At 41.6% G+C, this 27,547-nt stretch overlaps 1 protein-coding gene across 3 annotated transcripts in view; it reads right to left on the bottom strand.

The window, feature by feature from the left end:
* Positions 1 to 24,431, bottom strand: part of crlf1a (cytokine receptor-like factor 1a) — a 28,410-nt gene extending 3,979 nt beyond the window's left edge. For 2 of the 3 annotated variants that reach the window (XM_015969714.3, XM_015969713.3), the window contains exons 1-4: positions 22,159 to 22,919; positions 19,009 to 19,287; positions 14,089 to 14,218; positions 13,848 to 14,017 (exon numbers count right to left, since the gene is read on the bottom strand). In XM_015969714.3, the coding sequence (XP_015825200.1) occupies positions 13,848 to 14,017; positions 14,089 to 14,218; positions 19,009 to 19,287; positions 22,159 to 22,399 (820 nt within the window). In that variant the 5' untranslated portion in view covers positions 22,400 to 22,919. Of the gene's footprint in view, positions 1 to 13,847; positions 14,018 to 14,088; positions 14,219 to 19,008; positions 19,288 to 22,158; positions 22,920 to 24,154 lie in introns of those variants that run through there. The other variant, XM_015969715.3, reaches the window with a different exon arrangement.
* Positions 24,432 to 27,547: the final 3,116 nt, after the last annotated feature.

Raw genomic sequence — 27,547 nt, 5'->3', positions numbered from 1 at the left:
CCACCACCATGCTTGACTATGCTATGATGACATTCTCTAGTGAGCATCACTATTTATTAGGTATCCATAGATCCCCACTGCAGACCAATACCTACTTATTTATGAAACACTTTAACCCTGTCAGGCTCAAAATAAGTTTTCTTTACATAAATATCTACTACTGGTCGTCACTGCACACTATGTGCAGTTTTCTACAGGGAGATTAAGTCACCACTCCCTGGTCCCTTACCAATGGGAGCCAGACGCAGTTCTAGATACAACACTGTGACAGGCTAGTAGTTTGGAAGCTCAGATTTATATAAAGAAAGATGTTGTACTGACAAGTAGGTTTAATTTTTTTTAAATTATGTATGTGTATGTGCAGTTAGATTTTTGTTTATTTGTTGTTGTTTGTGTTTACATGCAATCAAAAGGTAATAAATTATCTAAACAAAATAGCAATGAACTATTTAACAATAGTTACATATAATATAGAAGGAATCAATAATCCCATTAAAAGGAAGAAGATCCTGGGCCAATAAAAAAATGCTATGCTCTATAGCTCTGCTCCAGGAAATGCATTTATCAGAGACAGACCATCAAAAACTAAAAAGAGAGTGGGTAGCCCAAGTATATAGTACCTTATATGGCAACGGAAAAAAAGAGGAGTAGCTATGTTATTTAATAAAAAATGTTTATTATACTATTGAAGAGACAATCGAGGACAAAAAAGGTAGATATGTTATGGTGGTTGGCTCAGTTGCAGGGGTAAAGTTAATGGTACTAAATATTTATACAACAAATGAAGATTGTCCCAAATTTTTTGAAAGAATGGCTCAATTAATTGCTGAGAGATGGAGAGGTCTGATTGTTATTGGGGGTGACCTCAACTGCGTAATTAACTATAAGTTAGATAAACTACCTACCTCCTCGAAACCACAAAACAGAAAATCTAAAAGTCTAACAAACATGTGTAACGTGAGGAAATATGAGTTTTTCTGTCACAAAGGTGGTGTTGGACTAAGCTGTGTCAAAGCTGGGTCGTTGAGAACTTTCACCCACAGATTAACACCTGAACGCCAGCGAGTCTGGGAGGAAACCATAACATCTGCCACCTGCAGCTTCGTGCCAGAAGATGTTGTTCCCACAGAAGATGTTGTTCCCATAAAAGTAGTCATAACATAACAAGTCTTAAAACTTTGTTTCTTGATTTTAATGTTAAAGTAACCATTATCATTTTGCTCATTATAAAAGTGTTTTAATCAAATGAATGACTATTAGGCTTTGGGTAATTATAATGGATTAATGAAGCCATTCTTAAATAATGTTGAGGATGTTTGTTGCTGACCTTCACACACACTCAAGCACACAAACGTTCACACACACCCACACACATCTGCTCACAGTAAACTCCAAAACACATTTGCTGACGCACACGTTTGCTTTGAGAGGAGAAAGGTTTTTGGTAAGTTTCAGTCTTATGATTGCAGTTCGTGCTTGACAACGAAAGAGAGAGGACGTGTGAACAACCGCTAACGGGGGCACGGAGCCCATTGGCTCAATCCCCCCCCCCCCCCCCCCCCTCTCACGCTGTTTCTGCCAATCCAGGCAGAATAGCTGAATCGCGACTTCTAACGCAGACACATTACCGAGTCTTTTGATTTCTGAGTGAATTAACTTAAGAAAGAGCATCAACAAAACGCTCTACCATCCACGTGTACTGAGGGCAACTCTGGACCGGTTCCGTTCGACGCCTACGTCTCCTGTCAGCCGCCGGTGTCATCTGGATGAACCACAACATCCTCCACGGCCCGGATCCGAAAGAGGGTCCACAAGAGTTCGGTGAGACAGAGCACGGTTCTTAGCGTTTGATGCAGTTCTCTGATAAGACCTAAGTTTATCCAAACCATCACTTCACTCAGACACCTGTTTCTTCCTGAAGCAAAATCAGACTCACACACGCATTCATGTCACGACATTCTCAATCTTCATAAATTCACCACAAGGTCTATTTGAGCAAGAACAGCATATCAACTGTTAAAGATTGTCCCACAAAGTTGCCAGTGTTGATTGTTATTTCCTGTTTGTCAATTTTCAAACTCATTAGTTTAATTTGAAGAATTATAACTTTTAATTGTCAAACTGGTTTCCTCATTGAACTGAAACACAGACACACAGATATTATCGTCAGTTTATCGATGAAAACAACCTTTGAGTCTTCTTAACAATGTAAAATTTGGTTATTGATTTATTAAAAATTAATATTCCAAATTAATACGTAGCATGGATCCTCTTTCATAAAAGAGCATAAAACTACAACGCTACATTAATGGTGAGCCAAGCCAGTTTCTTCTACACATGATTGAAGAGCTGGGGCTAATAGATTGCTGGCGCCATCTCCACCCAAACAAAAAAGATTTTACTTTCAACTCACAGGTACATAGAAGCTACTCAAGACTAGATTACTTTTTTACGGTTAAGAAAGATACATTTAGAATTAAAGAATGCACAATTGAACCAATTACAATCTCAAACCATAGCTCAGTTACTATGAGGCTGAACATAGGATCAGAAACTCAGAGTAGATACTGGAGAATCAATGTATCCCTACTAACAGATAAGCATGTAAGAGAGGAAGTGAGATCAGCCCTAATAGAATATTTTGACATGAATGACAATGTGGAGGTTTCACCAACAGTGCTGTGGGATGCAGGAAAGGCTACAATAAGAGGTAAACTCATTTCAATAGGTTCTGGAATAAAGAGAGAAAGGGAGAGAAAACAGATAGAATTAGAGACAAAAATAAAAAAGTTGGAAAAGGAACATAAACAAAATGGACGACAGGACACATTGGATAATTTGAAAGACATAAGAGCCCAGCTGGACAGTCTACTAACGTATAAGGCAGAAGGAGCCCTAAGATTTATATAAAGAAAATATTATGAAATGGGGAATAAAGCGAATAAACTTTTAGCTTTTCAGCTGAGAAAGGCCCAAGCCAGTCGTATAATACCTAAAACTAACTCACTAAATATGAATAAGGTAGAAATTAACCCAAAAGGGATTTCAGATGTTTTTGCAGAATATTATCATAAATTATATACAAACCAAGCTTTGGACTTAAAATTAGATGGCATAAAAAATTTCCATAAAACTCTGAAGTTGGATAGATTGTCAGAAGAAGAAGGGACTAGTTTAACAGAACCAATAAAAGAGACTGAAGTTAGAAATAGTACTAATAAACTTAAAAATAATAGCTCGCCAGGCGCATATGGTTTTGCGGGGGAATACTATAAAACCTTTATTACTGAGCTTACCCCTATATTATGTAAACTATATATTTACGTATTAGACTCAGGGAATCCTCCTGAACCACGGAAAAAAGTGATTATTACAGTTCTGCACAAGGAAGGGAAAGATCCTCTCCAATGCCCCAGCTATCGTCCTATAAGCCTGCTTTGTGTGGACTATAAAATACTGACATCAATACTAGCATCTAGAATACAGATACATATAAAGAAAGTAATTAAACCAGACCAGACTGGTTTTATTTTAGGTTGTCAAGGCATAAATAATGTGAGGAGAGCTTTGAACCAACAGTCAATAATGATGAAAGATAAGCAGACATCCAAGCTCTTGAGCTTAAATGCAGAGAAACCATCAACCAAGTAGACTGGACCTTTTTAAAATATACTCTTTTGGAAATGGGCTTTGGGAAAAAGTTTGTAGATTGGTTCAATGTTTTATATAAAAACCCAAAATCGACAGTAGGAATAAATAGTTATTGTTCAAAATTTTTTAAGGTAGAAAGAGGGGTGAGGCAGGGAGATTCATTATCACCTGTACTTTTTGCCTTGAGTATTGAGCCACTAGCAGAAATAATTCGCCAGAACAAGTTGATTCAGGGAATAAGAGACGGAGAAGGGACGGTTCATAAAATTGCTTTATTTGGAGATGATATCCTACTTTTTATAAAAAATCCAAAAATATCAGTACCAGCACATTTTCTCCAAAGACCCATCTCAACACATTCAACATGTCAGAGCAGTTTTATAACGCCTACTGGAGAACCGTCTGTAAGTAAAAGCCGAGAAATGTGAGTTTCACGTGTAAACTGTAAAATTTCTTGGTTTCGTCATTGAGAGTGGGCGGTTGAGAGCTGATCCGGAGAAGGTCAAGGCAGTTACTGATTGGCCCATTCCTTCTACCAGAAAACAACTCCAGAGATTTCTCGGGTTTGCCAACTTTTACCGCAGATTCATTCGCAACTACAGTCAAACGGCAGCTCCATTAACAAGTCTCACATCCATAAACAAATCCTTCGTTTGGTCCACAGAGGCCGAAAGAGCATTTTGCTCGTTAAAGAGCAAGTTCACTAACGCTCCTGTACTTCATCGTCCCGACCCAGAACGACAATTTGTACTGGAGGTTGATGTGTCGGATACCGGAGTAGGAGCTGTGTTATCCCAGGTAGCTGAAGAGGATAATAGACTCCATCCCTGCGCATTCTTTTCCCGTCACCTGTCCCCAGCTGAAAGCAGGTATGATGTGGGAGATTGTGAGCTTCTGGCAGTTAAACTCGCAATCGAGGAGTGGAGGCATTGGTTGGAGGGGGCTGAGACATCGTTTATTATCTGGACTGATCATAAAAATCTGGTTTACCTAAAGGAGGCAAAACAACTCAACCCACGCCAATACCGATGGTCGCTATTTTTCTCCAGGTTTCATTTCCAAATCCCTTACCGTCCAGGTCCAAAGAACGTTAAACCAGATGCTCTCTCCAGACAGTATGCTCCCGACACTGACTCCAAACCTGCTACCATCCTTCCTCTCAACTGCATCATTGGTGGAATCTTGTGGGAGATTAGAGATCAAGTCTTGGAGGCCTTGAAGACTGATCCTGGACCCAGTAACGGACCCCCCAACCGACTGTTTGTTCCTCAACACATGAGAGGTAAAGTCATCCACTGGGCCCACACAGGCAAGTTCTCTTTACATCCTGGAGTGGGTAGAACTGTGGCTCTGCTCCGACAGACATTCTGGTGACCTTCCCTTTATAGAGACACAAAAGACTATATTTCTGGATGCCATGTGTGTTCTCAGCAGAAAGGAGACCATCGCCCACCTACTGGGTTGTTACAACCGCTTCCAGTCCCTTCTCGTCCTTGGTCCCACATAGCTTTAGATTTTGTTTGTGGTCTTCCTAGTTCACATGGATTTAACACAATTCTAACCATTGTAGATCGTTTTTCCAAGGCCTATCACCTGGTTCCCCTGAAATCTCTTCCATCTTCCACAGCACAACTTCTGGTGAAGCATGATTTTCGTCTTCATGGCATCCTCGAAGAAATCCTCTCCGATCGCGGCCTGCAGTTCATTTCCAGGTTATGGAGAGAGTTCGCTGAGTCCCTTGGAGCCCAGTAGCACTCACCTCTGGATATCACCCACAGTCTAACGGGCAGTGTGAATGCATGAACCAGGAGCTGGGTTCAATGCTGCGTTGTGTCTGTTCCTCACACCCTGCCACCTGGAGTTCACACCTTCCCTGGGTAGAATACGCCCACAACAGTCATATCTCACCAGCTACCGGTCAGTCTCCATTTGAAGCCTCCCTCGGCTATCAGCCTTCACTTTTTCCCCAACAGTCCCCAGTGTCATCCTCCATTCCCCAGTTCCTCTGTGGTGCTAGACGGGCTTGGACCTCTGCCAAAGCTGCCCTCGGCCGCACGGCGCAACAAGCAAATAGTGGATCGCCGCCACCATCCCACACCCGTCTACACCCCAGGTCAGTCAGTCTGGTTATCCTCTAAGGACATTCCACTTAAAGCATCCTCTCGCAAATTGTCCCCTCGTTTCATTGGCCCGTTTAAGATCCTCGACATTCCCTCTCCAACCACTGTTCGTTTGGACCTCCCTTCCTCCCTTCGTGTGCACCCAGTATTTCATGTTTCACTTGTTAAGCCTGTTGTCTCCAGTTCTCTCTGTCCTACTCCCCCTCCTCCTCCTCCTCCTCCTCCTCCTCCTCCTGGTCTTCTCAATAAGGGTGGCCTGGTTTACTCATTGAACAGGATTTTGGACTCCCGTCGTCGGGGTCGTGGTGTCCAGTACCTCATAGACTGGGAGAGGTATGGTCCTGAGGAGCGCTCATGGATCCCTGGTTCCTACATCGAGGATCCTTACCTGATCAGGTAGTTCGAGGCTGCCTCTGCTAGGACGCCAGGGGGCGTCCGTTGAGGGGGGGGGGGGGGTTACTGTCATGAGCCGGGGTGAGTACTTTTCACTTCATTCACAACCTCTGAGCTCTGATTGCAGGAGAGGGAGCAACAGCTGTTCCTCATCAGCGGGCTGGCTTTATAAGGAGGAAGGTGACCATGCTACAACGCCGGATGATTGCTACTAACTGGTAGTCACTTGCCCTTCGAGATTCGCTAAGACTTTGCTTAAGATTTTTCATGTTTGGATTTTTGATTACCCGCTCATGTGAATTTTGATACTTACCTCAGGTTTCTGGATCCTTGGATTACTCGCACTCTCTGGAAGAAGATCTCCGGTTCGTTTCCTGCTTCACCTCTCTGCCAGCCGACCCGCTCTCCACCACGCTCACGTTCACGCTCCCTTTCCTAATCAGCCTCCTCAACCATCCTCCATACATTCATCCTCTTGGACCGCAACCGCACTTTGGATGTTACCCCGGCTCACTCCCCCTCCATTTTCCGGCTGCTCTTCTGTATAATAAGTCCCGACTACCAACAAATTCCCAAGAACTACAACTCCCATACTTACCTCTGTTTTTCCTGTAGACGCCGCTTCCTGATTTGAAACCGGTGGACTTCAGTGCGCCCTTAGTTTCTCCTGTCAAAATAAAACATTTTTCTTTTTACCTTCATACTTGCCTTTGGTCTCTGATTCTGCATGTCTTGGGTTAAGCACATACCTCAGAACATGACTGATTCTCCCTCTATCTCTATTTGGCAGAATTGAAACAATTAAGATGAATGTTCTACCAGGGTAAGGCTTAAGACACTTCAGCTGCCGAAAGAGAAAGGGGGATTAGCAGTGCCTAATCTGAAATATTATTATTGGGCAGCCCAATTAACAGTGATAGTTCACTGGCTGGAGGGAGATAGGGACCTAATATGGAACCAGATAGAACTAGGCAAAATTAAAGGTACAGAACTGTCAGTATTACCATTTCTTAACCCAAAAGATATCCAGAAATTAAAAATAGACAATATAATTATAAAACATACTCTAAAGGTCTGGAGGGAAATAAAGAAAATGCTGAATGACAAAGGTTCTATTTCCTGGGCCATGCCAATACTGAATAGCATCGGGTTCCCCCATCTAAATTAGACTCAGGGTTTAAAAAATGGGCAAATAATGGTCTTATTATTCTTGACCAATTGTTTGGAGAAACAGACCTTAAAACATTCTCGCAGATTAGGGAACAATTCGACCTCCCCATGAACGATATGTGTAAATATTTTCAGATAAGGCATTATATCATGAATCATAAAGAGAAAGAAGGACTTTATAAACAGCCGAATGCAATAGAACAATATTTTATTTCACGCATAGGTTAAAAAATCCCAAGCAAAAGGCTATGTTACTAATCTATATAGAAGCTTCTTTCTTGGCTTTACACTTAATACGAAATATATAAAGGAGAAATGGGAATTAGAATTAAACATACTAATTGAAGATGAACAGTGGGAAGATATATGTAGCCAAATTCATAGGGGGATCAACAGCCAAATGTGGAAGGAATTTGATTGGCAGATAAAAACTAGGTATTTTTTTACCCCCCTAGTTGTATCGGGGTTTGCAAAAGATGCCCTGTATCCACTTTGCTGGAGGAACTGTGGGGAGGTGGGGGACCACTCCCATATATTCTGGAATTGCCCAATTATTCTTAAATATTGGAGAGACATAAAGGAAGAGTTGGAAAAAATTCTGGGAAAGGAGTTACCTTCACACCCTTTGTTCTTTCTGTTGGGGGCTACATCAAGCAAAATATTAAACTTAGACCAAAGATATATTGCCTGTATTTTATTTTTGGCTGCAAAGAAAATTATAACGGTAAGATGGAAGGAGGTAAACTCCCCAACTATAAAGGAATGGAAAGAGAGAATTAAACAAATATATGTAATGGAACAGATGGCGTCTATACTGCAAATGAAGGTGGATCTGTTCCGGGATGGATGGGAGTGTGTCAAGCAATGCTTAGTAATGTGATGTATTAGGTTGTTGTTTTGCCTGTTGTCTACTCTGATGTCAATATGAATTTTTACTATTATGAAAATGGGGGTTGTAAAGGCGAAGGGAAGAAGAGAAGAGAGAGGGAGGGGAAGGGGGAAAGGGGAAAAAAGGAAAAACAAACAATATAGAAAGGAAGGAAAAGAAGGGGGAAGAGAAGGGAAAAGAAGAAAGATAGGGAAGGGGAGGGAAAGAGAAGGGAAGGGAAGGAAAAGGGAAGAAAGGGGAAGAAAAGAGGGAAAAAACATAATCTTAGCAATGAAATTAAATGATTGTACTTTTATTCTTTATAGAATTTTGATTGGTTTTTATTTTATTTTATTTATTTATCTGTTTCTTTTTGCTTTTGTGATTGTCCTGCTCAATGTCAAGGTTGTTAAAACATGTTGTACAATGTCAAACTCAAAATAAAAAGTTTTTAAAAAAAAGAAATATGTATGTGGAGTAACCAGGTAGGTAGGTTTTAACGTTGCAAATATGCAGCGCCGGCCTCCAGAGGGTTAAAAAAACAACAAATCTGCACCAAAGGGCTGCAGAGCAAAAGTCTTGATGATAATAATAAAATCACCATAGGAAATAATACACAAAACATTGTTATTTTACTAATAAATGCACTCATAGAAAATATGTATTGCTTATTTAAGTTTGCAATATGATCATAAACATTCTCATCGCAAACATCCTTTAAATATCGTTTTTATGCTAAAACCATCCCGCATGGGAATATGATGCTCCGAGACACTTAAGCAAATTAAAACTGGCTTTCTGTGACTTCACACTTTGTACAAAATCAGAGATCGTTTTTTTAAACAATTCCGCTGTAGTCTCTATTATGAATGAACACCTTGTGAGTTGTTTTCTGTGGGGAAAGAAAGCTCTGGTGCTCCTGTTTCAGGAGGTAGAAGTTCGTCAAAGGATGGGGTGGGGGGGTGGAAAATGGCTGGATTTGGAGTCTCGTTTCCTGATTTTAAGATATCTCACCGACTCTGTTTGCTCTGCAAATAACACAAGCCTGAAGGAGTTTTGCCATGTTGAGGAGTTGCTAATGCTAATGGTTAGCTTCTACTAGCCGAGACGTACTCTGCTCTCTCCTGGGTGCTAAACCAACAACAGCCTTCCCCATCGTGAGCCAAGATGGGGGAGTCCACGAATGCTAATTTTCATTGTGACGTAGATCTGTCAGGATATTCTAATGCGAACATTTACCTGCTTATTTTGTATCGACAACTAATGCAGGAAATAGGAGTGGAAGGCTATTTTCATGTTCAGCCTGCATGCTAAACTCACAGTGGCCGATCATATTACAAAAACATGTAAAAAAACACTTTTACAGTGAACTTGGTCTTTAAAACATCCTGCACCTGAAAATCAAAGCAACAATGTCGTTTGTAGAAGCTGCAGAATCCAGGCAAATCAAAATGATGAATTGCTACACAAAAATGACATTGTAATTAATAAAAACCAAAAAATCTGGATTGTTTAATAAATTATGATTATTTTAGCTGTTCCGCGCTGCAACAAGCTTTCTAAAGTTCGACGTTAATGTGTAAACGACTCATTCAGTTCTGGTAGACGTCTGTGGTTCTCCGCTGGCCCTCGAGGTTCAGATGAGTTCTGATGGATCGACTCGGGTTTCCATCTGACAATAATCATCTCTTTGACAAACAAACACGCTGTGACAGACCATTGTCTCAATGTTGCTCTTGTTCTGGTTCTGAGAGATCGCTTTAATACAAACTTGAGTTTTCCATTCACGATGCCATCCCATAAGAGTAAACAAACTCAGAAAACCCCGGAGGAGGATGAGGGGGAAACATGCAACAAAAAAGTAGAATTAAGAGGTTTTGTTTCTGTTCAACTGGGTTTTTAAAGTAAACATGATGTTGGCATCTTAAAAAGCAAAAGGGGAGAGAAAACCTTCACCGAGCTCATAAAACCATAAGGACATGGGGTGAATTTAGGTCAATTTTTCTTCCACTTCCAGGTGATGCAACAGTCACGTCTGCCACTGCTACACGATCTGATTCAGATGTTTGAATTGGAATTAAAGTGATCCGAATCCACACAGAGAAAGGATGTGGTTTCTTCTAAATCTCTCTAATCATCCGTTTCCAAGCAACAGTCACCTAACAAGCTACCTTAGATTCCTACAAACGCTACAGACAGACTGAACGGATATTTTTGGTCACCATTTCCAAACACAGAGTCGAAACTCTCCTCTTGATGACTGGAAGTGAGGAGACGTAAGAGGGTGTGTCTGCAGACTGCAGGAAAGAGGGTCATCTAAACCTGGAGAGGTGTGAAACAGAAACCACCAAAAACAAAAGAGCAGACATTTCTGCAGATTACTTGTACACGGTCATCAACCATAACACAGATGCCTAATCAGTCAACCACACAGCAGAAACCCACCACATTCAGACATCTCCTGATGAAGGAACAGGAGATTCCCATCATGGATATAACTGTGTTAACTGCTTGATTTTGTGCTACGATGCTCATAGACTAGACGCATTTTTTATCCTTGTAAGAACTGTACCACTTTTCTCATGGGAAAGGGTTACATCACCAAATAACAGCAAAGGATTGCAAAGTTCACGTCTTTTCTATTCGAACGTTGCGTCACTCCTCAACACGTCACTGCGTCGGAGTAAGACAGCCATGCAAGTTTTCTCTAGTCCCCCCAGATCTTACGTCTCCCTGCGAACGAGGAATGCAGAAAAACTGCAGGAGTTTCCACCTCACCTCCAGCGCTGATTGCACATGACTGCAGATGTGAGTGACTCACAGCAGCTCGACACAGGTGTGGTTTTCTTTATGGCCCGCTTCTGTAGTGGAAAAGGCTTGAATAAATAGGAAGGCTGGGTTGCCGTGGACAGAGACAAAAACCAAGCACACTCAGATCCAAATAAAACACCCACACTCTGGATGCCCCCTCTGTTTCCAGGCCCTGCCCTGCCCTGGAGGTGTGTAAACAGGTGTGTGCCTGCATACATTAGCAAGAAGAAAGGGATTACAGCTTGATGGACGTTTGCTTCCTCCCCGCTGGCGTGTCCACCTCAGAAACTCAGTATTCTCTAAAAAGAAATTCCCAGAATACCTCGGGGGGCTCTAGGAGTATTCCAGGTGAAGCATCCTGAGCTAATCAAGTTTTATTATTTCAAGTCCAGGTCTTATCAAGCCTCCAAGCTCAAACTGCTCAGGCCTCAGGGTCTGCAGCCGCCTTGGAGATGGGATTAGATTCAAGAAAACATTCCAGCAATCTCGTGTGTGTGTGTGTGTGTGTGTGTGTGTGTGTGTGTGTGTGTGTGTGTGTGTGTGTGTGTGTGTGTGTGTGTGTGTGTGTGTGTGTGTGTGTGTGTGTGTGTGTGTGTGTGTGTGTGTCCATCGAGCATGAGTAAAAAGAAGACGAGCTTGTCAGAAGAGACGCAGTTTTCCAGGTCAGCTCAAAGTTATTTATGTGGCGTCGACTCACAGCAGACGTCATCTTAGGGTGCTGTACGTGCAGTCAGAACAAAAGCTTGCCTGTCCAGGTGTGGGCATGAATATGTGTGAGGTTTAGAGAGAGAATTCCATCATTCAAGCTAAGCAGCAGAGCATGGCTTTAAAAGGGAATGCCACTTAGTTCCCATCAGTGTAACAGCAGACCGGTACTCGGGAATGACTGCCTGAAATATAAGGCTGTAGAGAATCGGCGAGGAAGTCGTTTGTGTTTACGACATCATCGTTAGCAGCTGAAGACATTAGAATTATACATGCTAATTTGGAATAAACAAGAGAAAATGACGAGGTTGTGAGCTCATTGCGGACTGATGTCTCGGCCAAATCGATAAAATTCAAAGGGGAACTAGACAGTTTTGGCTTGCTTCTAACACCCCCTAGTGTCTATTTGTAGAACCGAAAGCAAAACGTATCTTCCCGCTGTGCATTTGTCATTTTAACACCTTAATCTAGCAGCTGAAATGTTTCTCCAGCCTTCATTAGTGCCTACTGGAGCAGTTCATCACTAAATTAAATAAATCAGCTGTGTTCATGATCTAAAACATGCAGGAAACTGCAGCGCCAGGTATGTCAGCTAAAAAATCCCAAAAAGTCCCAATAGAAAGGCCTGCCAGTCCGGTTGTAGGAGAAATATTCTGGCCACAGGGGGGCGATATGGCCTGAGTGGCCTTTTATTAACTGTGTAAAGGCTCATTTTAGCACATATTGGCTCAATAAAATGATTTCAAAATATGAAACATTTGAAAAGTATCCCTTTAAGACCTTACATTGGAATGAAGAAGAGGGGTGAACACCTTACACCATAGTTCTGTTCAAACCTTTAGTGAAAGAGCTGAAAAACAACAAAAACATCAAGATGATTGACTAAATCTGCACGTACCGTGATTCACACGTCCACCAGCTGAAGAGGCTGATGTGCTTATCTGGAAATAGCCCGCTCCCACAATTACACATGAATGAATGTTGGTAGTTCCTTACATGCTAGCCTCATACGCAAAAACACCGATTCAAAATTCAGAAAATTCTTTAGCGATTTCCAAAAGAAATTAAATTAAGCAATCTGGTTTAGTCAGTGTTATTTTTAGGACCTCGATTTTAAGGTGCAGGATGTTCATTGAGAACAGATTTTTGTTAATTGTTTTTCAATAACTATCTGTCACTCTGGGTTTAACATGCAGGCTAAACATGATAATCGTCTACTATCGGTCCAAATGTGTTGTTTGTTAGGGGTTTTTAAGACCTTAATGATGGAAAATCTAATTTAAGGCTTTTTAAGACTTTTAAAGTTTTGCTGATACACTGTATTTAGACTTGATCAGGAGCTTATAAAACATTACATTTGTTGACAGATTTAAATGATCTACTGAACTATTCACTTAACCACAAAACAGTATGAAACAGGCAAAATGTTCCAAACAAAATCCTGTGAGACATGATCCTCTCTAGGAAAATGTTCAGATGGTAGAAATTGAAGCTATTTGAAAACAACTCTTCAGATTTTTAGGATACAGATTTCTCCCAAATATTTATTTATCTATTTATTTATTTATTTATTTATTTATTTATTTATTTATTTATTTATTTGTTTGTTTGTTTGTTTGTTTGTTTGTTTGTTTGTTTGTTCATTTTGAGAACAAGTGTGCTGAACCTGAACAACCTCCATAAACACCAGATGTCAATCAGTCTAAGGAACTTTTGGATATCATGGAATTTGAAAAATGCTTTATGAATCTGCTGGCGGCAAAACACCATCAGTTTTCAATATGGAGCAAAACATGTGAAGGATTTTCAGGTTAGCTCCAGGAGAAGAGGAATACTAACTTTAAGTATTTCAGGAAAGAAATGTGACTTTAGGCAAACGGCCTTAATGAAAAAGTTCAGTATGGAAGGAAGGAATTAGAATTATAGCTTTGCTTTAGCATTAAGCTAATGAAGAAGTGGTTTAACTGCCTGCAGGACAGTAAACCTGGAACAAGGGCTCACAGATAGAAACTGGTTCGTATTAAAGACTAATGGGTCTAAAAGCTGACCAAGAACTTAGCCCGAGGACACACACAGATCTAACAACAGATAAAGGTCAAAGGTCAAAGTGTGCTCAGGCTTACACTCACCCACATCTAAGATGTCTAGGATGATGACGTCAGAGGCGGCCCGGCCCAGCTGGTTGGAGGCCTCCACCCAGATCTCATACGGCGTGAAGAGGTGCAGGTCCTGGGTGATGCTGCAGGAGTAGGGCTGTGTGTGACTGTAATCCTTACACTCCTTCTCTGTACCATACCATCTGGGAGGATAACAAAATAAGTTTAAAACCTCTGAAAAACACAGAAAATGTGTGCCTGCGTGCGTGTGTACCTGAGTTTGTACTTCAGCTTGTACTGTGTGCTGATGTTCGTCTCTCCTCTTCCTCCAGGAGCCCAGCTGCATGTCAGGTCCTTGGTGTTCCGGGACCAGCAGCTCAAATTAACTGGTTTCTCTGGAGGCACTGGGGACAGAAGGATGTAGAGGAAGAGTTAGGAGCAGAAAACAGATGGGTAGAAGGTGGGAGGAGGCCGCAGAGGTAGGAAATTGTCGTCTGAGAGCACAGAGCTGCAGCCACATCCTCCAGAGAGTAATCCACCCATTAGTACTGTTCCCCTGAAATTGCTGGTGTTATTTCTTAATTGGTCCGTGTGTGTGGGGTGGGGGGGTCAGATCTGGTCAGACCGGGGATCCCTGCCAACATTCTTCATCTGTCAGAACACTGGGTCCTCATCAGCAGTGTCACACAGAGAATAACACCCTGTTCTCATGTCGGTGTGAGGATAAGAAAATGCCTGCACACATTTCCTTACCTCCCACAGAAATCTATGTTTTCTTTATGAAGCGACGGCATGTTAAAACGTGATCTGATTTTGTAGCTGCATAGTTATTACACTATCTGAAACAAGTCAAAAGTCTCATGTAAATGATAATGATTAGGTTGTGACTAAATTCTTTCAGAAACTGATGTTTTTATTGAAAAATGGAAAAATATGGTAGTGAGAGAAAAAACTGTTGAATTTAAGTATGTTTTAGGTGAGAGTCACGCCCCTTACAATGTTGTTTTAAACATACATAAATAGTACATATGTGCACAAAATTATTATTTTTCTTTCTTGTCTCATTAAACCAGCAGTCTGAAACCAATCCTTGCAGCTATTTTCCCCTGAGTTCATTAAAATTAAACTTGTTTAGAGCCCCGTTACAGCACTTTTCTAAAAGAGACCATTTTTAATTTTTGATAAATATCTACATAAGTAGATTAGAGCCACTAAAAGATTTGTTCAGCTTTTCTCTCAGATTTCTCTTTTAACTAGAAGAAACGTGTTTGTCATTTTTGAAAAACACCATTTTCTTTTATTATTAGGTTTCAAAAAGTAAGAAGAAAATGGAACTTTAGTAGAAAATCAATCAAATCAAAGATACTTTATTAATCCCAGAGGGAAATTAGAGTTTCAGTACACACAATTCAGAAATCAGACATACATGGGCAAGACGCATGACAAGAATTGGTGACTGTGGTCATTCGCAGCCCTGAGTCGCGCTACCTTAATAGAGATAAGAGGGTTACATAAGGATTGGTTCAGGTGGAGGAAAAAAAGTCACTTCAGAGTTACCCTCCACCGGGAGGGCAGCTTTGCTCTGCAAAAAAACACCTCAGACAGATATGCAACAGACTTCAGACAATACAACACAAGTGTCCACTAGGTGGGGTGGTGGGTTGGGACTATCCCTACTTCAGTTCCTGCAGCCACGATGAGGCAGCGCATGTCACCTCATTGTGGATAGGGGAGCAGCATTGAGGTTTGGAGGGTTGCAGTGACCCTGGAACATTTCAGCGGCCTTCCCGCAGTCCCGCCCAGGCTGGGATAGGAGACAGAGTTGAGTTGCCATAGTGACGGCACATTCCACATATCTTCTGACGGGGGGGTTTTCAGTGGAGCCTTACAGGCTCAAGGGCACCAGATTCCGATTAGAAATTGTTTTGGGGCCAGACAGAGATAATTTCCTCTCTGTCTTACAGTTTGTTTGTCCTCAACCTCTCAAAATCCCAATAATGGACATTAAACTATCTCAATCCGTGCTGATTCGTCCACTCTCTCCTTGATGGCATCCATCTTCTGTGCCAATGAATGAATCTAGGCCAAAGTTCCAAGCTTACGATTCATCTCGACAATTATATGAGTCTGTGAATTCACAGCATGGTGCAATCCATCTCTGAGCTCTGGGATTAGGCCAATATTCCTCGACAGGTCGTTAATTTTCTGGTAAGCCAGGTAGCCTCCAATGCCGATCAGCAGGAAACCCGACACCAACACCACGAATATCCACACATCTTCAGAGTCCTCCACAGACAGCTGGTCTGTCGCGGAGGGTGCATCTGAGAGCCTTTTCTCCCGTTCTCATCGTTGAAAAAATGTTATCAACCGTGTTGAGTGACCAACTGACGAGATCCATTTTAGTGAATTTCAGTTTCCAGAAAAAAATACAGAAGCAGCCGTGCACCCAGCACACACAGACAGACAAAGGCCTTGAGGACAAGATATGGAGGAGAGGAGAAGAAAAGCGTCTGCACCCTCCAAGAGCCGGAAGAAAAAGAATGTTTCTTTTTATCAGACACTGATATTTGTGGAAAATAATGGAAAAAAAATCACAAATAGATCTAAAAATAATACCACTACTGTTATTATGTTGTATAGATTCATTATTATGTTCATTATGATTTTATTATTATGAGATTATTATTCTAAGAAATACTTAAAAGTTGCTTAAACCTTTATTATAACTATGTTTAAAAACATAAGTTAGTTTTTACCATTTCAGGATGAAGTTTTAGAGCTACTGAAGGTTCCAGATCCGATTGTATTTCTGGTTTCAAGTAGTTTATTTAAATTAAGAACTTTCAAACCTCGGAAATACTTTTACTGTTGGAATTAAGATATGCATAAGTATTAATACTGAATTAACTATAAAGTTTTACTTTGTATTCAAATTTTCCCCATTTGGCAAATAGGCAGAGAGGCCCAGACTTCCCTCTCCACAGCAACTTGGGCCAGCTCCTCCGGGGGAATCCTAAGACGTTCCCTGGCTGCTGGAGAAACATAGTACCTCCAGTGTGTCCCGGGTCTTCCTTTAGGTCTCCTCCCAGTAGGACGTGCCAGGAAAACCTTACCAGCAAGGCGTCCAGGAGGCATCCTAATCAGATGCTGACCCACTTCAACTGGCTCCCCTCGATGTGGAGAAGCGACGAATCTACTCTGAGCCCCTCTCGGATGACCGAGCTTCTCACCCTATCCCTAAGGGAGAGGAGAGACCAGACACCCTGCGAAGAAAACTCATTTTAGCCGCTTGTATCTCATTTGGATGTCTTGCTCCGTGGTCTCACTAAACTCCTCCCACAACCGGAATTTTGCCCCTGCAACCACTCGAGCCGGATTCCACTTGGACCGCCGGTACCCATCAGCTGCCTCTGGAGTCCCACCGGTCAAAAAGACCTGATAGGACTTTTTCTCCAGCTTGACAGCATCCCTAACCGTAGGTGTCCACCAGCAGGTTCGCGGGTTGCCGCCACTACAGGAACTGACGACCCTGTGGCCGCAGCTTCACTCGACCACATCAACAATGGAAGCACTAAACATGGCCCACTTGGACTCAATGTCCCCCGCCTCCCCCAGAACATTCTAGAAATTCTGTCAGAGGTGGGAATTAAAACTCCTTCGAACAGGAGACTCTGCTAGATGTTCCCAGCAGACCCTCACAATACGTTTAGGCCCGGTAGGTCTGACCAGCATCCTGCCCCATCATTGGATCCAACTCAGCACCAGATAGGGGTCAGTTGGCAGCTCCGCCCCTCTCTTCACCCGAGTGTCTGAGACATGCGGCCGCAGATCAGATGAGACAACAACAAAGTTGATCACCGAGCTGCAGCCTAAGGTATCCTGGTGCCAAGAGCACATATGGACACTTTTATGAGCAATCCATGATGAGCACAGAAGTCCAATAACAAAACGCTGCTCTGTTCCAGATCCTTGCCCATGTGACCGTTAAAGCAGAAGTTTGCATTTTTGGAGAAAAAAATATTTTTATTTTGCCTCTTCCAGAATGCTATTTAAAGCTGCTCTACTGAATCTGCTAAACAAGTTAGGGTTTTAAAGCAATCACGGTCACAGAACTCCCACCCTTCCCATCGGATATCATATCTAGACCACGCCCCCTGATAGCGGAACCCACATTGCCAGAGTAAACAAGAGAGAGCTGAACACCAGTCACCATATACTGCAGCTCCAAACATCTTCTGTTCTTTGCATTCTAAAGTTGAAGTGGTGGCAGTTTCTCCTTCTCTGATATAATTGAGCGGAGAGCCTCTCACACCAGTGGTGTTCTGTTGCAAAATGCACACGAGCACAATAAGTGAAGGAACCAGCTAAATGTGTAAGTGTGGTGGTTTGATGAGACGATCGTTGGTTTTGTACTGAACCATGTTATTTTAGACAAATGCAAGAGAAAATCTTCACCATTTTCTTAATGTCCACAATATATTTATACCTATACAACGTGAGAGCGTTAAGAGGCATAAAAATGTTTTAAACTAGCTTGTTTTGCATATTTGTCATAACAGCTTTAATTGGTATGTCTTTGTCCGACTAAAAAGTTACTATAAGCTAAAATTAGCAGAAATCCTGAACTAAAGATGAGAGGTATCATAAACTGATGTTACAGGATAAACAGATGTTGGACTGATATTTATTTCCTCTAGGTTGTTGTCCTAATCCCTCATGAAGCATATAAGCTATGAGACCGCACGTTAAACCGGTTAGTGAAATAAAAAGATGTTAGCTCGTATGAAAGTAGAAATGGGTGTGTGTGTGTGTGTGTGTGTGTGTGTGTGTGTGTGTGTGTGTGTGTGTGTGTGTGTGTGTGTGTGTGTGTGTGTGTGTGTGTGTGTGTGTGTGTGTGTGTGTGTGTGTGTGTGTGTGTGTGTGTGTGAAGTGCCCAGCCCATTCTCTGTGAGAGGACCACACAGGTGGTCTCTCACCGGCTATGATGACAGCAATACTAAACATGAAATACAGCTTCAACTGTGCAGGGACACTTAAAAATCAGCCCACTACTTCCTCACTCTTGCCTTTTATTCCCATTTCCTCTACATTCCTTGAATCTCTTTAGTGATTTGCTCGGTCTTCCGCCGCTTTACTGCCATCAGATTCCATACTAACAAGGCAGAGTTCTGATTCCACATGCAGGCATACTCACATCCAACATAGAGGCAGGAGCCAGCCAGTATGTGCCCCTTGTGGTTGTGACAGACGAGGTTGTCCCCAGATGTTTGCCTGGAAGCGTTAAGGCCGGCCAGCGTCACGCTCAGGTTGGTCGGGCTCAACACTCTGTAGAGAGAGCTTGGCAGCTGCTGGCCATTCAGCGTCCAGAACAGCGAGCTGGCGTGGACACCGAGGTCGGGGTGGACCCAGCAGCTGGCCGTCAGGTTGGACCCCATCCGGAGCACGGGGTCTTGGGGGTAAATTATCGCTACATCTGGAAGAAAGAACGGGAAGATGACTAATAAGTGAATGATTGAGATTAGGATGTCATGATTCAAGTCCTTGATCAGTTTTTGGTGTTCTCTCTGCTTTGCACTGAATCGCTAGCCCAGGAAGCCACCCTATGTGCATAAATATGTAGTCTGGCACACGTAGTTGGACAGCGCTACGACCAATCAGAGCAATGGGCAATGTGACTGACTCATCACTACAGATCATCGAAACAATCTGCCATACACCGTCAAAGAGGCAAATACATCCTTTTTTGATATAAATGACTTAAGTACCCCTATCTGCTCATGTCTCAAAGAAAGGCCCAGGTCTAAACCGTTCAAAGTTATTCCAAAGCTGTTTCAAATGAGCGCCATTACTGAGCCATCTTTGCAGTTTTTCTCCATCGCAGCTTTAGCGTTCAGCTCACCCCTCAAGTACAGCAGTGTGACTGGCAAGACACAAAACTGATCAGGCCAATGGTCGATCTGCTGAGGCTACAACAGAGCATGGCTAGCTAGACCGACCTGCTACGATTGGTCTAAATTTCTCGGCTATCGAATCACACAACCATGTCAACCAGAGTTCCCCGTGATTTAAGCTCTCTGCCATCTCATACCCCGACTTATCCACCAAGCACCTTGGGGCCTCAGAGAGCCTGTTCCAGTCACACATCAAGTCAAGTCAGGCAGGTCAAGTCAGGTTGAAGCCATATCTTGTCTAGTTTATTCAAGTCATTCACGCCAGGTCAAGTTCAGTCAAGTTTGCCGTGTTGAATCAAATCATTTCATTCAAACCAAGTCAATCTAAATCAAGAATAGCCAAGTTAAGTTCTGTCCCTTTTTGCCACGCCTGACCCTGACAGGATGCTAACTTCTCCTGGTGGTATTTTTGCTGGGGGAACGTCCAACTGGGAGGACAGACCCCAGATTATTTTCCAGGGCATGCTTTGATAACTCACAGGAGTCTGCAAGTTTTTTGTCAGGTCTAATGTAAGTTCAGTTCAATCTGGTAATAAATGATCAGGGTCAGTGGATTATAAAAATCTAAACCCTTTGATTTGTTGAAATATAACTTTTTTTTCCCCCTTGTTTCCTCCTTGGAAGAAATTCTAGAAGGAAATGAAAGATTCCTTTTAACATTTATTGTGTGCATTTTTTGGGGCGTTGATTTCAAAATAAGAGCTTTTAATGTCCAGGGAGGAAATGGATTATCTACTGATGTTTTTTTTTTTTTTTTTTTTTTTGCTGGTTTATTTCTCATTACTGAAAAAGTTGCCATCATCTTCTATTCATCTCCCAGCTCAGAGGTTAGGTAGCTTCTGAACAGAGAAATAGGTAGACCATTCATCATTTTATCATTTCTGACAGCTAAATGCCAAATAAAGGCTCTTTGATCTGACTGCTGCACAGAGGAAGAGAAGAACTGAGAGAAAAGGGGATTTAGGAGAAAAGATGAGAAGAAAGGAATTTATTTTCTAAAGAGTACGGGATTTAAAGGGAAGTAAAAGTTCCCCATCTGAGTTGACGGCGATGTAAAAACATCTTAAGTGACTTTTATGAGGAAACGAGTGAGCGACTAGCGAGTGGGAGCGTCAACACTTTGTCAGACCACTACAAATTTTCACCCGAGGCCACGTATTTTCAGCTTAGCCACCTTTCACTGACAGACATTATGTGGTCTTTTGTTTAATGGTGGAGCCGCCTTTGAAGGCAGCAGTTCATCTGTAACTCCATTCTGGGATTAATATCACAACCTCCTCTCAGAAACTGACAAGACTTCCACAGATTCACGCGCACGAACCCAAACAAACTCGTGCACAGCGGCTGTTTATCTTTGTCACTGGATACGGTAGACGAAGCGGCCATCGTGATTAGCCAATAATCCGCTGCTCTGGCTGAATAACAATCAGTGTTTATGTGTTCCAGGCGCTGAGGATCCGGTGTGGGCCATGAAGCCCTCCAACATCCCCTTCTTTTACAGCTCTAACGCTCAACCACGACACAATTACTGCTGTTTATTGTCTCTGCCCAACACGCTCACTCGAGGAAATGGCTTGTAAAATATTATTTGTTTGGAGAGACTTCAGCTCTCATCAGGGCTGAAGATGAGCTAGAGGAGGACGGAGTGCAAGCTGAGAAATTTGATGTCAGGAGATGACATAAAAGGCCTCTAACAGCTTATCTTCAACTTTGATGCTACACCTTGTCTACTCTTTCAACTCCACATGTATTTATTCCTCGCTTGTCCATGCAACAGCTGAAGGGAAGCCTGCACTTTCTTCAGAGAAGGGGGGATGAGCTGAGTGCAAGAAGTCACGCAACGTTTAGGGACAATGAGCCGTGCAGCGTTGTCTGTCTGCAAGGAGACAGAAACTTCAGCTTTTTTTTATTCTTCATCTCTTTTTTGGGGGACGTCTGACTGAGGCTTTTATGAGAAAATAAGAAAACGCCAAATAAGTAAAAAGTGAAAGCAGGGAAATCTGCTATGAAACAAAACTTGTCTGATTAGCTGTTAAAACAGCTAAGAACTGTAAGAAAAAAGGGTTTGAACGTCAGGAAAAGCAGCAGTTTATCTTCAGTGGTTTCTGTAAATTACAGCCGAAGACGTGTAGAGGAAGCAGTGTCCATCATCACACAAATAAAAAACTATTTTAGACTAGTAAAAAGAAGAATCCGTGATGATCGAGCTCGCTTTAAACCCCTTCAGGATTCGCGCCCAGCATAAAAACTAATCCGGCCACTTAGCGGCTGAAACACACATAACTCTTGATTTATTTGGGGTTGGTGTACATCAAGCTGGCGGGCCACATTCTCCAGAACCCGAGGAAATGATGTCAGTGTTTTGTTGCGACCCGTGAAGCCGCCGTGCTCACCATGTGTTAAAGGAATTATGGCCTCACTTGTTGAAATCCAGCATCCTGGGATGATGAGCTCCTCTCTGCAGGGACACAAGCAATACAACTGCAGCAGGAGCACATCAATAACGCGAGCTGTCAGACAGACAAAGTAGCATTTGTACTTTTGTCCACAAATCAAGCAGAAAGGATGAAGGATGTGGTGTGCATTAAATGAGCTGCTATAGTTTGTTGGGTCATTATCACCGTTAAAACTCATTGGAAGATCACAGTGACCCTGTCATTTTCTCAAATTAGACTCATATCATTTAAAACGGTTTAAAGTTTTGATCTTAGATTTATTCCTGTCTAGAATATACACCACCACTCAAAAGTTTGAGATGGAAATTCTGTTTATTTGAACTAATAAACCAGAGAAGGATAGTAATTAGGACTTTATGTACTCATCAAAGTTTGCTTTCATCGAGAAAGTTTAAAAAAAACTATGCAAATAACAGGTGTTATATATATGCCAGTTTATTTCTACGGTGCATGTAAAAACAGCGTGGGAGCTGATTGAAGAGCCTCCAAAGAGCAACATAAAACAGGCACATGAAATACAGATACAGCAGTCAATAAGAGCAGATAAAAAACGGCACCTTTGTACTACTAATTAATCTAGATCTTAGATTTCACAGCTAAGGCACCGATTCTGGTTTTGTGGGCCAATACCAATTTTCAGTTCTAGTACAGCTCTGACCTGCTGAGACCACCTCCAGATTGATCTCAGAGAACCATCTTAAACATATTTCCTTTTTTTTTTTTTTTTTTTTTTTTGGTGAAATTACATTATTAGCATTAGCAGATGGTGAGTTCCTGGATGGAGAAAAATGTCGGAATTGTAATGGTGCATTCACATACTAAAGAAAAATCTGAATTTTGAGTGTCAAACTGGATAGTTGCTGATTGGTTACATTTGACTGATTTGGATCATCAGACAATTTTTGCTAAATCCTGGAGCATCTTTGGACCAGACTGCACTGGCATCTCCGTTAGAGTCAAACCTTTCTGCTGTTTTTTAGCTTTTAATGAAATCATTCATGTGTGTTTTGGGTCTAAATCCCCCTTATTGGTACAAGTTCTAACATTGAATAGTCTTCTTTTCTAAGCCCAACATCAGACTGAGCAGTTATTCTGAGCCAGTGAACAAACAGCATGCAGGGAAATGTAATCAGATTACCAGCAAACATTGGCTAGAATACCTGCAGTCAGAATGTAAATGTTTCAAAATGTTTAGGTTTTCCATTTCATGGAAGCAAATTTTAAATCATGTTGATTAAATCTAATAATTTCCAACTTTGACATTGGCTGTACATTAATTTGCTTTAGTTCCTATTAAAGAAAAACCAAAACATCTGGTGACCAGAATCGGTCTACTCAGCATGATTGGCTGATTGGACAAACTGAAATTGTATATATATATATATATATGAATTTTTTAACCGTCCACGTGCCTATGTCTGACAAATAAGAATTAATTAAGAATTGAGTTGTCCTTATCTGTGAACTCTACAAGATCCTTCAAGGGTGTTTTATTACTTACAGAATCAAAATTTTCAAATTAATCACAGATTAATCTAACTTTATTTATTTATTTGTTTATTATGGATTTTTCTATTACTTGGCCTTTTTGAAGGTAGAAATCTGCTGTGAAACGCAGCATTGGTGCATCCGTTAATCTGTTTCTATGGAAAACAATTAAAATCCAAGTAGTGCCAAACTTTTGATGGTATTTTAAACAACATGCTCATAGTTTTTGTTCAGTACAACCTTTAATACTTGTATATTTTTTCACCTATCAGTAACTTTATTCAAGTCGGCTTCCAGTCGTTTTATTTGCCTGATTGCCTACTTTTAAAGGTGATGCAGCACACACACACACACACACACACACACCTCCAGAGCATAAACCCGCACCAGAGCCGATCTAAACCCAAACTTGAACCCTTTCCACTTTCGTGCGCATCCAACTTACGTGTGGACAGGGACAGCGCGCCGGGAGACAGCAGCGTGAGCAGACACACGCACAGATCCAGGACACGTCTCATTCTTTTCCTTTCGCCCCCCTCCCACCCCAAACCCCTAAAAGTGTTTGTGTTATCCCCGAGCTGGTCCTCGTCCTGGTGGTGTTGTGTTGTCGACTTGTCTTCGGTCCCTCTTACGCACAGCAGCAAACAAGGGAGGCAGAGAAAGAGGGGGGGAGAAAACACAACCCGCGAACCAGAATCCGGATTTTATTAACAAGACAAGTCTCCAGGGGTGAGAGGAGCGCTCCGCAAAAAGTGCGACCCGGTGGGGGGGTGGAAAAAGTCACCCACAGGGGAAGTGGTCCTTGGATAAGTCCGGTAGATTGAAAGCACCACGTCCCGTTTCCAGTGTTTTTCCTTCTTAATGCTTCCTGCAGCTAAATCATACACAAGTTCATACTTTTTAAGCCCCTCCTCTCTCTCTCTCTCTCTCTCTCTCTCTCTCTCTCTCTCTCTCTCTCTCTCTCTCTCTCTCTCTCTCTCTCTCTCTCTCTCTCTCTCTCTCTCTTCCCACACATCCCCCCCCCCCTTCCTCCCCTCTTTTCCCTGCTCCCTTTACCCTCCCTATGCCTCTCCCCCCTCCAGAGATGGAGCCGTTCACTTTCACTCAATCACTGCTGCTCACATTTACTCACCAGGTGGCTGTGGAGAGTTACAGAACGTTCACAATTTCCATGGTCACGTTCTTCAGGTTCTCTTTTATTCCTCCAACTGTTGTCTGGTCCTCAGCATTTCTCTAAGATCTTTTATGAAATCATGTTTGACCCTACTGCTGTTGTTGTTGTTGTTGTTGTTAGTAATGAATTATTAAGAAAGAAAGTCTCAGATCCTTTTCTCAGAAGATATATTAATATGTCTCAGCAGGTGGAACACAATAACATTCGTTGCTATTTATGGTTGTTTATGTGGTTCATGTTTCAGGAGAACTGGTTTACCAAAATTCAGCCCTAAAATTAGTTTGTACGTTTATTTTGAAAAGTCAATTTGTCCCTTTTAGAGTGAAACACTCAAATTACATTTAATTAGTTCATTTTCTGTGGTGCACATAACTAACTAACTAAAACTAACTAACTAACTAACTAACTAACTACTAACTAACTCACTCACTCATTCACTTTGGACAAAAGCATCTGCTAAATACATAAACATAAACTAATTAACTAACTAAATAAATAAATAATACCTTTTTAAAATGCTATAGGTAAATAATAAAGTAGTGTAGTGTACAAATGAAAATTCTAATAAACAAATTATAGCACAATTAAAAACATGAATAAGTTAATAGAGAGAATTACAACTAATTCATTTATTTAAAAATAAACAAACAAATAAATAAATAAATAAATGCTGGGTATGTAACTCCCATTTTAAAAATACTTTATCAAGTGCAAAAAATGAAAATATGACAGTAAAAGTGCTATAAAGTTGCTATAAATAATATAAAACACTTTGAAAATGTGACAAAACAGCAAAGATAATACAAACTTAAACTGCAGTGAAATACTACAACACTTCTGAAAACACCACGCATCAAATGAGAAAGCCCAAGTATTAAACACATAATAAAACCAACCACAACGGAAATGTGCCTCATGGTTAAGAACAAGGACTCAGCGATTCCAAAAGGTTTATTTGTCTCATGCTCAGTTGTACAAATACAACCTGCAGTGAAACGTAACCCTGCCGCCCCGCAGACTGAGAACAAAATACAAAAGAAGTCAAGAAGAAAAGGAAACCAACACCACACAAGCACAAATAAAAAGATGTCATCCTTAACAACTCGTGTTTATATTCTGGATTGGTCGAGACCTTTTCAGTTTTCAGGACCTAAATAAAAATCAGACTGCAGCCAAAAACAAATAATAAATAACAAAAACCTGAATGAAAACGTTTAGTATCACTAAAATCTTCTGACACACATTAGATGTTTTCATGTGGCTCCATGAAACTTTCCTCTGTGATTAAAAAAAAGCCAGTGAGCTTCTGAGATAAAGATTTTCACAGCCAGACAAGAGGAGCAGCTTGGACTCCCACAGAGGAAGAAGTTTCCCAATAAGTGGAAACCAGTCAGGACCTCCGTGGGCGTCGGCATGATGGTGGTAAAAGCTGGGGAGACCCAATCATGTCAGGTCACATTGTGATTGAGAAATCCTCCAGAAACTCTGGGGGAGGGCTGTGACTAATATTTGACTAATGCACGGGTGGAAATAACACACACACACACACACACACACATTAGTCCTCTCAGCGGTGAGTCAGCAGGAGACCAGGCAGAGTGTCGGGATAACAGCCGGGATGACCTTTGGGTCCTGCTCCACAATGTCCTCCTTTCTCCTGACTCAGAGAGGAGCTCTTGTTCTGGGGCCCGGTTCCCGCTTGTGCCCCCGGTTCCTTTACAGGAACAGAACTTCACGGTTCTGCTTCAGTCGTTCCCTCAGTGTCTCAGTGAGAAGCCGCGATTGATGATGGAGCGTTTGTCACCATCCTGTCCTGCTTTCGGGCAAAGCTGTGTCACCGTCTCAGCGTTTTCACCGCACGGCTCTCGTTATCATTCCTGTTAATGTTTATTGCTTGGTAAGATGTAACTGGCACATTTCATTATGACTGGTGTCATAATGGTTCACTGGTAATCAGGCCTGCTCAGATGTCTCAGTATGACAGTTTCCTTACCCTCCCTGTTGACCTTTTTTGGTGTTTGGGGCAGAATCTGCTACAAGAGGACAGCTGTTGTGGGACAAAAGGAGTTTTATTAACTTACATCCAACTTACATAAAAGGAAGGCTGTAATGTAACCAGTTATCATCTCTTGGAATAAAAGCTGGCAATATTATTGTTCAATTACATTTCAACTTTTTAACCATTTTTAAACTTATTCAAACCAGTAAACGATATTTATCATCTTAACCCATATCTAAAAAAAAATCTAAATCTTTTATGATCTTGACAAAAAAAAGTGAAGTCTTTGACAAGTGTGTGAATATAATGTAACCCAGCAGGGGACTGGAACTGGCCAATCAGAGACTAAAAAATCAGATTTTTTTTTTGGAAGGGGGGACTTGTGAATGCACCAAATAACAGAATATTCCAACATTTTTTCCAGTCTGTGAACTCACCGTTAAGCGATTAAAAGCACCAAAAAAACTTTTGTTCTTTATTTATTTATCTGTTCAGAGCAGGTGGAAAATGAATCCTGTCATTTATCTTTGAGTTGAATCAGTATTGTATTGGCAGGAATATAGTGATACTGGCCCATATGTATGTATGTATGTATACCAGGCATCAAAACTATGAATGAACACATGTGGAGTTAACCAAAAGAGGTGAAATGACTGAAAACATGT

This window comes from Nothobranchius furzeri, chromosome 18, assembly GCF_043380555.1.
Source record: "Nothobranchius furzeri strain GRZ-AD chromosome 18, NfurGRZ-RIMD1, whole genome shotgun sequence".
In the NCBI taxonomy this organism is placed as follows: domain Eukaryota; kingdom Metazoa; phylum Chordata; class Actinopteri; order Cyprinodontiformes; family Nothobranchiidae; genus Nothobranchius; species Nothobranchius furzeri.
This window is presented reverse-complemented; position numbering and strand designations above follow the sequence as displayed.